This window comes from Tursiops truncatus, chromosome 4 (genome assembly GCF_011762595.2).
Source record: "Tursiops truncatus isolate mTurTru1 chromosome 4, mTurTru1.mat.Y, whole genome shotgun sequence".
Classification (NCBI taxonomy): domain Eukaryota; kingdom Metazoa; phylum Chordata; class Mammalia; order Artiodactyla; family Delphinidae; genus Tursiops; species Tursiops truncatus.
The window spans coordinates 38,079,594-38,096,591 of record NC_047037.1 but is presented as its reverse complement, the minus strand read 5'-3'; the positions used below and the strand labels follow the sequence as shown (position 1 = coordinate 38,096,591).

The 16,998-nt window shown below is 40.9% G+C and overlaps 1 protein-coding gene across 5 annotated transcripts in view; it reads right to left on the bottom strand.

Moving 5' to 3' along the window:
• MLF1 (myeloid leukemia factor 1) overlaps window positions 1-16,998 on the bottom strand; it is a 56,155-nt gene that overhangs the window by 32,111 nt on the left and 7,046 nt on the right. For 4 of the 5 annotated variants that reach the window (XR_012331358.1, XM_073803839.1, XM_073803841.1 and 1 more), the window contains one exon: window positions 2,722-3,297. Coding sequence is in view for 3 of the 5 variants with exons in the window: in XM_073803839.1 (XP_073659940.1) it covers window positions 2,722-2,951 (230 nt within the window). In the remaining 2 variants the exon portion in view is untranslated. Of the gene's footprint in view, window positions 1-2,721; window positions 3,298-16,998 lie in introns of those variants that run through there. The other variant, XM_073803840.1, reaches the window with a different exon arrangement.

Below are 16,998 nucleotides of genomic sequence, written 5' to 3'. Positions count from 1 at the left end.
GTGAAAATAACCGTAAGTCGAAAATGCACTTAATACATCTAATCTACCAAACATCATAGCTTAGCCTAGTGTACCTTAAACGTGCTCAGAACACTTACGTTAGCCTGCAGTTGGGCAAAACTAACACAAAGCCTACTTTATAATAAAGTATTGAATACCTCGTGTAATTTACTGAATACTGTACTAAAAGTGAAAAACAGAATGGTTGTCAGTGATGGGTTATTCACTCTCGTGATCGTGTGGCTGACAGAGCTGAGGCTCACTGCCCCTGCCACTGCCTACCTCATCACAGTATTGTACCACATGTCGCGAGCCCGGGAAAAGACTGAAATTCAAAATTCAAAGTATGGCTTCTACTGAATGTGTATTGTTTTCTCACCATGGTAAAGTTGAAAACTCTTAAGTGGAACCATTGTAAATTGGGGACCATCTGTAACTACTTTCAGCAATCCAGCAATCAACTAAATACCACATTAACTACAAGACAGAGTAAAAGACGCCAGATTGTCATTAAACAATATCTCTTGAATACTTTCTACATGTCAGACATTAAAATAACCACTAGTGAACCCAATGACCAGACACATAATGTTAGCAATAGGGATAATATTTATATAAAAGATGGTGGGCATGGAACCCTTCTGTGTTCCTTAAGGTCAGTGGATGATTTAATAAGGAGTCTGTCACCTTTATCAATTCCTTATGCTTGACTTGTATTAAGCAGTGGATTCTCATTTTGTTTGGGGTGCGGGTAAAAGGGGTGGGTCAAATGACACATTACTTGAAATAAATATAAACTCACATTCTCTTTCTCCCTTGTCTCCCCTAATTATGTTTATTCTCTATATTGTTAATTGTGGAGCAAAGAAGTTATACGTCAGTTTTATAAAGTTAATTAATTTTATCCCAGATTTCTATGATATGGCTGCCTACATTTGAAGAAGGCTACAGAAAATGATGACTGAAAAACCTACTGACATGTAACTGATGGTCCTATCCATCCTCAGCCCATGGGAAGAGTGTTCTTTGATGTATGCCTACTATTTGTGGTCTGTTACTATTTCTGACCCTGACTCTTGGGTTCATTGCCTTTGCTCAGAAAGCGTCACCCAAGAGTTTAAATTACACTTTTGCTAGACGTTTTAAAGAAGGTACTAATTATACATTCATGGTTTAGTTTAGTTCATTGCTCTTTTGATATAATCAAAGACAATACAACTCAAAAGTTGTCTGTCATAATCTTCTTAACTGTCGCCCATTGTACTGATGTCACAATTACATAAGAGCCACTTCAACAGCTCAACTAATCTATGGATATATTTAGTCCCTACTCTCAGAGGCTTTTAAAAGAGCAAATCATAATCCAAAATTTGAAATGTGTTAAAATGACACTGGTCATAAGCGTCCCAACTGCTACTAAACAAGTTAAAACAGCATGATAAATTTGCTAGAGTCCATACACCCCTTAATTATAATGAATAATCTTTAGAATAAAATATTAATCATTTAACTTTTTCTAAATTTATCATTTCATCTTTCTACTGTTAATTTTCTTTCAGTTATTACTTTTATGTTATTTGGTTTTAATATAGTACTAATACATTTAAGCCAATATAATATTTTTCTTTAAAAACAAACAAAAAAATCGATGTAGTAAACTGTTAACATTTTAACTTTTTAAAAAGATGGTCCCCAAGTTGCACAGATAGAGAATTTAAGTGATCAAAATAAATTAGGACAGCAAGTCAAAATTCAAACTGACAAAACACTTGGGTAAAAAAGTAACACAAATCTTCCTGTTTTAGGGATCACTAGATTGTGTTATTACTTTTATATAATCGACAAAGGAAGAACTAAAGAAAAAACAAGACACAGCAAAACCCAGAAAATTAGATCATAATGAAACAACTAATTTCTGGATGCCTTCGTCTTAAGGCATCATATTATTTCACTTGGAACCATTCACTGGGTTGGCACTTGTTTACCTGAGGTGTTCAGTGCACCTCTCTCTGCTTCCCTGTCCTATTTGTACTTTTGACAGAAAGAGGAGTCTCTCTCCAAACAAGGCTAGCTTTGTAAGAAAGCAAGCAAAGGAAACAAACAGGGCACTTGGCAATTTCCAGCCACTTCCAGGGAAAGACAGCAAAACCCTCCAAGTGCTCTTATAAGCACGTATTATGGAAAATACTTCTTTAAAAAAAAAGGTTCCTTTTTTGAAGACTTATTAAACATTCCCTGCCCCTCATTTGGAATAGAAGCAGGTGTGGAAAGGGTCCTGTAAGTATAATTCTCTGCAGAAGTTCCACCGAGAGGGCAGTTACCGTTGTCACCTGCAAAGCCTCTGCGGCTGCGAAGACGGGACTCCCAACACCAGAAGCACAGGGGTTGCGGGGCGGGAAGTATCCGAAGTCTGGCCAAGTTGAGAGCAGCCGGCACACGGGTTTGTTGGGCGGGGAATCCCCCCACCTCACGCCCGCCAAATTTCTCTCCCCTCCTTCTCACGTCCCGAAATCCTCCTCTCCTCTCCCTCACACGCCCCTAAATCTTCTCCGTTCCCTCTCACGCCCCCCAAGTCTTCCTCTCCCTCAAACTGCCTCCTGGAGTCACTCGAATTCCCTCTCGCCCTCTTGAGTTTTAACTGACTCTTTTCCCTTAAGATAGCTCCGTTCAAGATCCCCGAGTTTCCGCGCGACCGCCGGCTCCCGGCCCGCCGACACTCACGAGAAGAAGGGATCATCCTCAAAGCTGCTGCTCAGCATCCCGAACATCCTGGCTCTGTCTCGGGCGGTGGCGTTTGCGAACAGATTGGAAAACGATGTAACGCCGCGGCCGCGACCCGACCCAGCCGGTCCAGCACTTGTCGACGCTTGTCTCCCAGTCGCTAAGGCAGTGCCCGTCGGGAAAGGCGGTGCTTGACGCGGAGCTGCTTTCCCATTGAACGCTGGTCCCATAACGTCACCAAGATGAGGCGGGGAAACAATGTGCCACTGCCATGGCAACCGCCATCAACACAGGAGACTGGAAGTCTGGCCACGCGCCAGCCAGGCAACCCATCGTGAAGCCTCGGGTAGCACAAGATAGCTTGTTCTCTGGGCTGCAGGAACACAGAAATCAGTCTACCCCTTGTGTGACCTTGGGCAAATCCCCCTCGGCCTCGAACCCCAAGTCTCTTTTCGGGAAAATGGAGATGGGTCAAGATTTAGGCCAAATGGCGTCCAAAGACCCATTCACCGGCCACATTTTGTGATCCACAGCAGAGTCCTATATCCAAAATGCTCTGTGGTGGTTGGTCGGACACTGTGAACAAATAATAAGAAAAGATATGCAAAAAGTTTTTGAGTACAGTTAGTAAATAGTGTACCCAGTACTTGAGGGAAATGGGATGAGGCCTATCAGATTTCAACAATCTTTGCCTTTTGTGAGCCTGAACTGAAAGCAGTGTTTCCCAAAGTGGGAAATGCTTAAGTTTTACGTAGACATGTTCTTTAAAAATAAGATGAGAATTTTGCTCTCTTCCATCCTCTTTCCAGTCCCTATTTCAAGAAGCAAGTCTCACTTTGATGCTGGTATGTCTTTAACACCTTCTCCAGCATTCCTTAACAGAGTAGGACTCAGGCACAAGGCCTGCAGCAAGCAGCCGTAGCCAACTAAAATTCCATTACTGTATATTTTTGTTTTAATTGTATTTATATCTGAGCCTTCTGTTTATGGCAAGTGAAACTGGTTTTAAATTTAAAGCAGTAACTAGTCTTTAAACACTAAGTGAAAAAGTGAGCTAATTTAAGGAAACAGTACAGGTGGGATTTGGATATGTTGGGGGGGAGGGGGGAGGGCATCATGACAGTGGTTCTCATATTATTGAGCTTTGGAAAACACTGTCCTGAGAACTTGCAGGAGCCTAGAGAAAGGTGGAGAAGAAGAAAGAAAGAACATTAAAGAAAGAGAAGAACAATTGAGTCTAAGAAGAGAGAAAATGCACCTTGCATGTCCATCCTTAATTAAGTGGGCTCCCCAGCCTCTCTAGAGGGCTGTCATGTGGAGACAGAGTGTTATCCATGGCTCCACAGGGCCTCCTGGGATTGGGCCAGAGAAGTGGCACTCTGCCAGAGTGAAGAAGCGTGCAGGGCCTGATTTGGAGGTGGCAGGAGTACTCAGGGTTATTTTGGGAGCCAGAAATTTAATCCTTTGGACCTTTTACCTCCCCACCTTTAGCCAAGTTCTCTGGCAGCCCCCCTTTCCCGAGACTGGTGACATGAGGTTGGGCAGCCTTCACAGCCCAAGTTGAGATAGTATAGCCCTTCCGGGGAAGAGGATATTTTCTTCCCCAGCCTCAGAATGAAGTTCAGAGAGCATATACATATTAGGGATCTTCTTGACTAGTTTCAAGGCAAAAAAAAAAAAAAAATTGTTTTAGAAGACCTGAAATTATTTTCTCTTTAAAATAATACAACACAAGATGTTAAGGAGGCCACGCTTTAAAAAAAAAAAAACCAAAAAATACTTAAATGAAATGGGGTAAGTTATTTGTGATAAATGATAGGATTAAAATAGTTCTGGATTAAGGTCAAATAAAGCAACTTGTGAGAAGTTTTTCCCTCTTGTTCCCATTGGGATTTTTCTTAGAATTGCACTGTTAAAACATGAAAACTTTAGTCCAGGCACAGGTTAGTCAGGGAGTTACCTGGAGCTTCTAAAAACAGTTTGGGCCTAATGGCCAATGCTTAAAAAATAGTTAGTAGAGGAAAAAGGACAGTTGAAGCTAAAGAGACCTCATCAGTTTCAGATCAGATAGGTAAAGAGGGAGGAGGTGAAAGACGAGGTGGGTTGGCAGAGGATGAATACCAGAGGAGGGGAGAATAGAGATGCAGAGCAGGACTAAGGGGAGAAGGTCTTGGACTTGGCTGTAGATAGAAAAACAATAGCTCATATTTACTGAATGTGTGCCAGGCACTGTTATAGGCACTTCCTGTGTATTAACTCATTAAATCCTCACAAGATTTTTATGGAGTAGCAATGGTTTTTTATCTCCGTTTATAGGTAATGCAACCAAGACACAGAGAGGCTAAGAATATTGCCAAAGTTCACACAGCCAGTAATTGAACTGGGTGGGGTGCCTGGAGTTTTCCCTGGTGGGGGCTACTTACACCAATGTGGGTGATGGGCCACACTTAAAGATGCAGGATGAAAGCAAGTTATTATTTCTCAAAATTATGCTGACAAACTAAAAAATGGACCCAAATTAAACAGTATAAAATTCAGTGGGAATATATTAAAATCAATTCAATTCAATTGTACAAATATCTACTGAGTGCCTACCCTCTGTCAGTGATTGATCTAGACACTGAGTTGTTGGTGAACAAAACAGACAAAAATCCCTGTCCTCCTGGAGTGTATATTCTTGTGAGGGCAGAATGAAAATAAATAACATAGAAAGTAGTATGTTAAAAGGTGATAGGTGTTAGGGGAAAAAACCAAGCAGGGTAAGGGGGATGGAGGTGTGTAGTTATAAACAGGGAATTCTGTGTAGGCCTCATCGTGAAGGTGAATTTGAGCAGGCTCACTGGAAGGAAGTGGACATGTATTGGAAGAGCATTCCAGGCCAGTGCAAAGGCCCTGAGGTAGCATGTGCCTGGTGTATATAATGCACTGTCTATTCATAGGTCCTGAAACTTACCTTCAGAGGAATGAGATAAGTCAAGTAAAGTGAAAATTACCTATAAGGATAATAGCTCCTGTTTGTACTTCTTATGTTCCAGGCATTGTATTAAGTGCTTTGTATACATTTTCTCATTTAATCCTTACAACAACTCTGTATACTAAGACAGAGGTCCCCAACCCCTGGGCCGTGGACCGGTACTAGTCCGCGGCCTGTTAGGAACCGGGCCACACAGCAGGAGGTGAGCGGCGGGTGAGCAAGCGAAGCTTCATCTGCTGCTCCCCATTGCTCCCATCGCTCGCACTACCGCCTGAACTATTCCCCTCCCTCCATCCCTGGAAAAATTGTCTTCCACAAAACCAGTCCCTGGTGCCAAAAAGGTTGAGGACTGCTGTACTAAGATGTTTATCTCCATATTATATATGGAAAACCTGAGACACAGAGAAATCTGGTGATTATCCAGTCAATTCAAATCCAAATTAGCCCTATTCCAAAGCTAGTATTCTTGCCACCACCCTGCTTTATCTCCCTATAAAAAATTAATCATTTACCGAGTATCTCTAAGTACTAGACACTTTTACATGTATAATCTCTAGAGAAGCAAGAATAACTACAATTCTGCAGCCTGTGGAACGAAAACCACATTCACAGAAAGATAGACAAAATGGAAAAGCAAGGACTATGTACCAGATGAAGAAACAAGATAAAACCCAGAAAAACAACTAAATGAAGTGGAGATAGGCAACTTTCCAGAAAAAGAATTCAGAATAATGACAGTGAAGATGATCCAAGACCTCAGAAAAAGAATGTAGGCAGAGATCCAGAAGATGCAAGAAATGTTTAACAAAGACCTAGAAGAATTAAAGAACAAACAGAAGAATTAAAGAACAAACAGAGATGAACAATACAATAACTGAAATGAAAAATACACTAGAAGGAATCAATAGCAGAATAACTGAGGCAGAAGAACGGATAAGTGACCTGGAATACAGAGTGGTGGAATTCACTGCTGCAGAACAGAATAAAGAAAAAAGAATGAAAAGAAATGAAGACAGCCTAAGAGACCTCTGGGACAACATTAAACGCAACAACATTCGCATTATAGGGGTCCCAGAAGGAGAAGAGAGAGAGAAATGACCCGAGAAAATATTTGAAGAGATTATAGTCCATAACTTCCCTAAAATGGGAAAGGAAATAGCCACTCAAGTCCAGGAAGCGCAGAGAGTCCCAGGCAGGATAAACCCAAGGAGAAACACGCCAAGACACATAGTAATCTCTAACCACACTACAACTTAGGTTTCACTTGGAAAGTCACTGACCAAGTTGAGAGAATACAAAGAAAAGCATGAAACCCACAACAACGCTACAACTCTATTAAAAATACCAAGAGTTTGAAATGTCAGTGTGCCCTCTTTTCTTTCATCTATTAATTCATCAACTATTTATTAAAAAAATAGCTATATCCCGAGCACTATTCTAGGCATTGAGGATTCACAACTCCCTGGCCTCTTGGATCTTACATTCTAACAGACAGCTCTTTTACCAGCTAATTCGGCAAGTATTATTGTTACAGCACTTCAGAATTTTCAAAATGCTTTTGAAGACATTATCTCAAGTGCCCAAGAAGACGTAAACAGGTTCTTGAGTGCTGGACTTTCAGACTTAATTCTAGCTCTGCAGAGCCACGGGTGCTAGGCCATGATAAATATCTTTACTACAGTTAATTTCAATGTGTTTAGGGTTTCACTGTCTTAATCCGTTTGTCTTAAACTGTGCACAGAGATGCTGCAGGAGAGTTACAGCAAATTCACAGGGGGTGCCATGCAACAATTAAAAATTTGAAGGAGGACTTCCCTGGTGGTCCAGTGGTTAAGAATCTGCCTGTCAATGCAGGGGACAAGGGTTCGATCCCAGGTATGGGAAGATCCCACATGCCATGGAGCAACTAAGCCCGTGCACCACAACTACTGAGCCCTCACTCTAGAGTCCGTGAGCCACAACTACTGAGCCCATGCGCCTCAACTACTGAACCCTGTGCGCCTAGAGCCCATGCTCCACAACAAGAGAAGCTTCTGCAAATAAGAAGCCAGTGCACCACAATGAAGGGTAGCCCCTGCTCACCACAACTAGAGAAAGCCTGCATGCAGCAATGAAGACCCAGAATAGCCAAAAATAAAAAAAAAAAATTTAATTAAAAAACTTCAAAGGAAACAGAAACTTGACATCTGTCAGATGTTGTGAATCTACTGGCTTGAGATAGTTCACATATTTCAATACTGTGCTACATTCCTTAAGGTGATGTCATAGCTTTGGAAAGCTAGGTTTTGAGAAATTACCATGATGACAAGGAAGTACCTTGTGAAAATCAGTGTGGAAAAGGAAATGTCGATGGCAAAGCTCAATCTGTTCCCGAAGTTTGAGAAGTTAAGCCATGCTAGAGTGGCACACATCTGTCAGTGTGATTATTTAAGAATGATATAAAAATTTTTTTCTTTCAATGTATGTAATTTTTAAGAAGGCTACTGAGTTTCTAGGACATACATATTTAAGTTGTTTGGACTTAAGTTGTTGGTAATAAACAGAACCAACTACTGAGTATTTCTTCAGACCTAGGGGGCACAGTGAATATATTACTGAGGCACTAAGGGCTCATGACCTGAGATCATTTGGGCACATCTGTCTTAACCCCATGATCTTTCTTTCTTTCAAATTTTTAAAAATTAAAAGTTGTATCACAAATCCAATTTTTCTAAAAGGTATGATTCATTTTCTTTTTAGTGTTTATTCTCTTTTCAACTAGCCGTCTTACCAGCCCTCTTACAAGTTTGCATTATATTTTTATGAAAGATGGGAAATCATACATAGTGATAAAAGACATATAATAAAAGCATAGGTCCAAGGTGTTCAAACTCCCTGTTGGGGCCACCTCTGGTCCCTACAGCATCATTGTTCAAATTAGGAACAGTTGCCTCCCTCTCAAGATACTTCCATTAATGGGACAATTGTTTAGTAAATTTATAAATCTACAATGTGTATGGTATGACTGGTGCCCCCTTAGGTGTTTCACACTTGATTACGGTAGCCCCCTCCCAAGCATGAATTCTTTCTACTTGTCAGAAGTTAATGTACCCAGCTCATCCACAAATTCATGAGCAAGAAATGTAATTTTATTTTCCTGTAGCTGAACTTGATTTATATTCTGTGTTCCCATTCTATTGGGGGTGACCCTTCCTTCTCTCCCAGGCAGACAATGCCAAGGTGGAGTTAGTTGCCAGCTGTGCTGCATCCCTGAAGGCATCTTTATTCCACTCGCTGGCTGGAGTCAGGACACTAAGCGTCTCACGATGTGTGGCACAGTCTGGCACAATGAAGAACCGACTTGTCCTAAATGTCAATAGCATTCTTCTCCCTTGAGAATCATACTCTCTAAAGCAAGTTTTTCCTCCGGTGAAGTAAACGTTCAAAGCAAATTTGACTTCACAGAGAAAAAATTTCAACGCTAAGTCCTCCTTTTTGGTGCCTGCTGCTGAGGTGAGAGCCAGGAGTTTTGTTCACAGCACGCCACGAATAAGCAGCACACTTTTCCAGTGGTGTTTACGTTTATAGCTCGTTTTCTCTGTGGACACGTTATCTTGCACAAATTGTAATTGTCATATTTTATTTAGAAAAACATTGAGAAAATGTCACCTTTGAGGTATTGGTAACAAGAGGTCTGCCTCTGCTGAAAGGTGCTTTAGGCAGCCCCTTGGGGGCAGAATCCGAGGCTTTAGTCCCTGGGCTGGGGTCCTAATGTTCGGGTGGCAAAAAGGAAGTTTGTAGGAGAGAAGCAGAGGAATGTCCTGTCCTAGTGATGGAAGGCCAGAGAGGACAGAAAAACACTGGGGAGGGAGTGAAGGCTCACTGTAGGGTCAGGGCTGAACCATGGATTATACTGCTGTTACATATGGGCAAAATTTTGGCCTTTCCCACATCTCTTAGATGTAAATCTTTGAGACTTTGATATTTTGAAGCACGTGCCATGTTCTTTTTAAAATATAGTCTTAGCTAAGGGCTCACTTCCATTGACTAACAGTTTCCACCTAAAAATTGTCTACCAAAAGTTTTACAAATTTTATGCTAATTCTCTCAGTAACCCTGTGAGGGAGGCACCATCTCCATTCTGCAGATGAGAACACAGATTCAGGGAGGTGGAGTGATTTGCCAAGGTCCTCTAGCTGGAGACTGGTAGAAGAGGGATTCTGATCCGGATGGGGCCACTTCAAGGACATTTTCTTCTCACTACACCCCTAGGTAGTTCTCATAACGAAAAAGAACCTGATGGAGTGAAACGGCATATATGTGAAGCTGCCAAGATTGTCCAAACTTCGGCATAGCTTGTTTGGTTTAAGTACATCAAAACTTTGGCCTGTGTTTTGAATTTTCTTTAAAAACAAACAGTAGCAAAAATGTTATTTAATGAATAAAATGAAGCCTATTACTCCAAAGACAAGGCATCTGAATGACAATGTCAAGTAGAAATATGTTATACTAATTTTTTTTTTAAGTGACAAACTTTCCACAGAGACCATAACAGAGCCATGTGTAGTTATGGAAATCCACACCCGAAGACTAATAAGTTTTCTAACTTACTTTTTAATTGAGGTGTAATTTAAATATGGTAAAGTCCACTAATTGTAAATGTACAGCTCAATAAAATTTTACATATGAATAAACCTACGTAGACACCACCCAGTTGAAGATACAAAGCATTTCAAATACCCCAGAAAATTCCCTCGTGGTCCCTCCCAGATCATCTCTCTCAAAAGTAACTAGTATTCTGAGATTTGCTTCTTTTGCTTAACATTATGTTTGCAAAATTCACTCATATTATTGCATGTAGCAGTAGTTTATTATTTTTCATTGCTGTGTAATATTTTATTGTATGAATTTACCACACGTAATTTACCCATCTACTGTTGATAGATTTTTGGATTGTTCGTTTCTTTCTTTTTTTTTTTTTTTGCGTTTGACTAGAGCTGCTATGACCATTCTTGTACATGACTTAATTTTTTTTTTTTTTGGCTGTGCCGTGCAGCTTACAGGATCTTAGTTCCCTGACCAGGGATTGAACCTGGGCCCGGTAGTGAAAGTGCCGAATCCTAACCACTGGACTGCCAGGGAATTCCCATGACTTAATTTTTAAAATCAATTTAACATTCAGCTGTTTTTTCATCTTTATTTTCATTGAAATTCGGAAAGCTTTCTACAGACAATAATTTCATAAGGAGGATTTTTCTATTGAGTCAACTCTTTGATGTTTGCAACTGTCTATATTTCTTTTGTGTCTAAAATAGAAGGAACACTTTGTTGCATCTTTAAAAAATTGAAAAAGTTTAGAATCACGAAGCCTAAAACAAGTTGAATAGTAGGTAGCATTCTTTAAGAAACACCGTTGAGGTCATCTGTTCTCAGGAACTGTTTAATGTGACTGTCTAAAGCATTATTTTAAAAGTTATTTTTAAACCTTTGATAAGATTTGGAGAGAATTCAAGCTGTGGGTGGATGTCCCACTGTGAAGGCAATCATATGAGAAGGCTGTCCAGGGCTTGAGGGAATTATATTGGAAAACTTTAAGAACTTGAATGCCTTCATCCTGGTCATATGCTTCGATGCTTTTACTATTTGAAGTGTTAGAAAAAATTTGCTTCCATCTTAGAAGAGTTGTTTTTAATTTCAAGGCCACATGCAAGTTCTAATGCTATCTGGGGTATATACTTGGGCATAACAAGATAAAGGGGTGACAGGGAGTTAATCATAAGTAGCTCCAAGCTATACCTGGTTTCTTCCTAATTCATTTATCACCCTCAGACCTGGAATCTCCCTTGGGATACAGCCTCCAGGAGGGCTCATACTATGGAATGGCACTGGAGCCTGTTGGGAGAAACTGAGGTGGGCCACGCCTGGGGTTGCTGGTGGGCAGGAGAATGCTGTGTGGTCTGCTGCATGTTCTTAATGATAAAAGCTAAAACCTACTATGTGTTAGGCACTTTAATTCACAACAGTTCCATTATTCTTTTATAGAAGTAAGTAAACAGGCTTTAGAGAGTTAATATGTGTAAGAGCATATTGCTAGGAAGTAGTAGAGTTGGGACTGGGAGCCAGGTTGTCTGGCTGTAGAATCTGGGCTCTTGATCGATGCACTGGTATAACCCCTGCTGCCTTGCTGTCCAGCACACAGGAGACTAGCTGTCTCCTTTATCTCCAACTGAGGATGGGGCTTTGCCTGGAGCCATAGTCAAAAACACAAACATCAATAAGGGCCAGGTAAGTAATGAAAGTGAGAGAAGTGGAATAGGTAAGATGATAAGGAGAATAAGAACAAACATTTATTGTTTCCACTGTGTGCCAGGCACCACTCTAAGTGTTTTACATGTTTTAACTCTCTTAATCCCAAAAACAATCTAATGAGATAGACACTATTATTACACCCATTTTACATGAGAGGAAGCTAATGGTCAGAGAAGAGCAATCATGTGTTCAAGGTCACACATCCAGGAGAACCCTGGGAGTCTGGCTGGGAACCCACACTCTTATCCCTGTGCTGTATGGCCATGGGTGCCTGGAAGGGCGTGACAGTGGGCACTGGAGGGGGCTTGTCTCCAGCAAAGCAGGGAACTGCTACTCAGCTCCAGATGACTGCCCTGCAGAAATTCATGCCCACTGGTAGTATGGAACGTCACATGAAATCTTCCAATTTTTTACAGTTAGCAATTAATTAAGAACAAGATACCCTAGCAGGCCAAACAAAACAAGGCTGTGGGCTGAATCTGGCCTGCAGGCTTCGAGTCTGTGATCTAGTTACTTCGAGCTTGAGTTGTCATGGCAGGAAAGGATACTTGAGCCCAGTAGCATCCACGTACTGCCTTCTGAGCATAGCTCAAAGCTGCGCTGACAGCAAGGCCTGTGTTGTGAGAGCTGAGAAGTGCCCGGACTCCCAGCTGAAGGCCTTCATGAGTGGATGCCAGTTGCCACATCACTGGCTGTCCATATCTTAAAATACTGGCACCATAAAGCAGTAGTTTCATTTCTGCAGGATATTTAGATTACAAACTAATGTTTTTCATCTGGTGTGCAAACATTTAGCACAAGTTTATCAGTTTGGGGTATTATATTACCTTTCTAATTCTGTTGTCTTAAAGTAGACCTGAGATAATCTTGCCTGTGCTCTAAAATGCTTGCATCCCAGTTTTGTAAGTTGAAGTACTTGTGGTTTTTGACTCTAGCTCTAGGTTAGGCCCTCCCTCAATTGGAGGTAAATGAAACAGCTAGTCTCCTCTGTGCCAGAGAGTGGGTCAGCGGTCCCTGTATAGCTTTGGGAAAAATCAGACTTTCATAGTGTATGCAATAAAGGATCAAAAGCCCATTTATCCATATAAAAGCAATCTGTTAAACTAAATGTGATTGGATGCTTCCAAGAGCTTTTTCCCCCTCTTAATATTTGTTACTTGTTTACTTGCTACTTGTTTTGTCACTAGCCAGAATGTATAGGAGAGCTATACATTTTAAACAAAAAGCTTACTAGGCAACATTTTTGGAATTTTATTTCTTTTACTTAATTTTTCTCCCTTCGAATCCTTATTTCCATACTGGGCATGTACTCTGGGTTCTTAGAAAGAAAAATGTTTAAGGGTTGTATTAGTTTCTTGGAGCTATCATAACAGAGTATCTGGGTGGGTGGCTTAAACAACAGCAATTTACTCTCTCACAGTTCTGGAGGTTAGAAGTCAAGCTGTCGGCAGGGCCGTGCTGGCTCTGAAGTCTCTGGGGAAGAATTCTTTCCTTGCCTCACTCCTTGGCTTGTCCCCATATCTCTCCAGTCTCTGCCCCCATCATCAAGTGGCCTGCTCCCCTGTGTGTTTCTGAATCCAAATTTCCCTCTCCTTATAAGGATGCCAGTAACTGGATTTAGGGCCCACCCTAATCCAGTATGACCTCATCTTGATTACATCTGCTAGGACCCTACTTCCAAATAAGGTCATATTCACAAGTTGCAGGTGGACATGAATTTTGAGGGGATGCCATTCAACCCAGTGCATGCATCCATTAGTAACTTGTACAGAAATAATCAGAATAGGCAGGGAACAAATTTTTCAGAATTAATCATTATAGAAAACTTGGAATATAAGCCAACAATCAGCTGGCAAGCTTGAAAGTTATATAATTTTACAGAACTTTTACAGCATGTGTTTAGGATATTAATCTCATTCCAACTTCTTCCTGCCTTTTCTACTCTCATTCTCTCCCTGGCCCTATTTTCTTCACTGACTTGTTAGGATTTCTCTTTTATCTGCTCATAGTCTTTGAATTATTATAAAATACCTGATGCTTCTCTGGAACAAAGAATGGAAGGAAGAAATAAATAAATAAATAAAATAATAAAATAACCACCATTAATTTAATGTTAGTGTTGAGATATTGGCCTCCATTTGAGAACAAACTCATTATGAGAAGCTTTCTAACATGAGAAAATGCCAGTGTAGATCTCAGAGTGATGTCTCTAATTGCCTAGACCTTTTTACATTAGGTATCTGCATGAGTTATAACTCTTTTGTGAAGATAAAAAGGCTGCTGCAAGAAATAGCCCCAGTGCTGTAAGGGCTGTCAGACAGGAGGGCATCTCAAATGAGATTAATGATGTCTGCCTTAATATAAGAAGATTTAGCATAACCAAGATTATGGATTCTGCAGAAACCTGCCAGCACTCATTTATCTGGAATAAATACTATTTTTAATTAAAGTCCTAAGGTAGGTTATTCCTGAACTAATGAGATCTACAGCGATTACCTTTGCGAATTAATTTTCTTTCTTAATTCTCAGTCATTTTGATGATTATGGCTTATTCAGTCTTACTCATGGCAGTCAGCTTGTAGGACAAGCCGATTTCTAGCTAAAGGCACTAAATAACCCAATATTTGTTTTTACATGGTACTCTCATTTTCTAATTATATTTATCATTTAACCCAAATACTCTTATAGATCTGTCTGTCCAACTGAGCTGTATACGGCAAGTTGGCTTTATGAAATAAGATTACTCACAAGAGCATAAAGCTTCAATCTAAGTGAAATGGTAGGGAGTATAAAATCAGAAAATTACAGGACTGCTATTCTTAACTATTTGTTTAATTGATTCTGGTTCTTTGCTAGGCACTGTACTTTTTGAGTGTTGTACACACATCAGCTCTAATCCACATACAAACTCTGCAAGATGGGAATTACTATTCCTGTTTACTAGATCATGGAACAGAGGCTTAGGGGGTTTAGGCTTAGGTTTAACTCTATAGCTCACTTCATACCACGATGCCATGCAGTCTCTGCTAGCAGTGGCAATCACCCAGCTTTCAGCAGACCTCCATATAAACATCAGTGTTTATCAGTATGTGGTTCAACCAGGTTTTCAGTGACTCAATAGGGTTGGTTACTCTTGCGGTGTAACAAACCACCTAAAAACTTTGTGGTATGGAGGTGCCATTTTATTACATTCATAGATGCTGTGGGTAAGGGATTTAGACTGGGAAATGAAGATGGCTTATCTGAAGGGCCTCAGCTAGGGGGACTGTGGCTGCAGGAGTCTGCACTCACATGCTGGTTGTTGGCTGGAACCTCAGCTGGAACTGTCAGCCAGGACACCAACATGAGGACCCTCCGTATTGCCTGGGTTTTCTCACAACATGGCGGCCCTTAAGTAATTGGCATCTTGTATGACAGCTCAGGGTTCTGGGGTGAGTATCCCAAGAGAATTAGGCATAAGCCTTTCCTGAACTAGTCTTGGAAGTTATGCTGTGTCACTTCTGGTGTGTTCTGTTGGTTAAAAGCAAGTCACCAAGATTGACCCAGATTCACGGAAGGGGATATAGACCCCTCCCTACCCCCTCAATGGGAGAAGTGTCAAAGAATTTGCAGACATGTTTTAAAGCCATCACAGTGGGTAATAAATACTTAACTACATATTGTTACCTGTGGCTTACATGTTAGTGTTGAGGTTCTCATCTATTTCCCTGCCCCTTCCGGACGGCTCACCTGGTTGCCAGAAATATAAGCAAGGGCACGCTCCAGGCAAATGCACCTCTATTACTAGTTGGGACTCCTGCCCCTAATTTCTAGCTGATCTACGACTTTGATACATTGGCTGGGGAAGAGTTGAAGCACTGGGAGCCTCCTTTTCAACCTTTCTTCCTAAGACAGAGAGAATCAGACTACGCCTCTCGTTTACCTTAGATGGTTTTGCTTGGCTTTTTGGGAGTGAGAGCAGGCTGAAAAAATTCGTATTTATTGCTTCACTCACAAGAGATCACACACCTGGTTAATTCAATTTTTTAGTAAGTTAAAATATTTGTTGACAGGAAGATCCTGCTGGTGGAGACAGAAATCATTGATCAAAGGTTGGCGGTAAATGTAGAATGAGAATTGAATTGAGCATTTTCCATGTGCTTACAAGATAAGATGAACGAAAGGTTCTTTTTTTCCCTTCAAGGAGAAAAAGTTGAATAGACATGGAAACTACTTAAATGGAAAAGGAGGTGATTAGGCACATGAGTTAAACGGATGATTTGGTGCCTCCTTTCCCCTGGGCCCTCACCTCAAGACATCATACCATTTTGACACGGAGTCAAGCTGAAACATTCATGCCAGACCTCTCTAAATGGGATACATTCAGGCTCCGAGAACTACTCTTAGCCGATGAGTACTGGCCTGGAATAGAGAACTGAGGAGCAATGGTGATTAGGAATTCTCAGGGTCGAAATGCCACTCACTCACTTCATGTTTGAAATGTTTGTACATAAAGCTACTGCTGTCACAGCTTACTGTAACTTCATGAAAAGGATGCTTGTCAAGCGGCCTTTGGAGAGCTGGAAACGGGAGTATGCCACCCAGCAGCATTTGATGGAACTATTTTCTGAATTAGCAAAAATTTGAATGGGCAGACGTGCTGTGTAGCCAGGTTTCTTTAGGATCTTCTATATTTTTAAAGGAAATAGTAAGATTCATAATTATCAGGCTATTTTCTGCTCTGACAAGCTGAAATACATTTCCTAATCTCTCTTGCAACAGGAGAGTAGTCAGGTGACTAAGTTCTAAGGGATGACATACAAACTTCCAAGTTTCCTTTAATTTTAACTTCTGAGTCTTCTTAAGAGGAAAGGAGTAAGTACATCCTTCACACTGCCCGGCATGTGGGCAGTGGGATGTGAGTACGATGGCTAGAGCCGGACTGAATCACATGGTGGAAGCCACCTACCTAATGAGGATGTTAGAGCAAGAGTCAGGGTTCCTCACATGTGAAGCCACCATACCTGCCTTTAAAT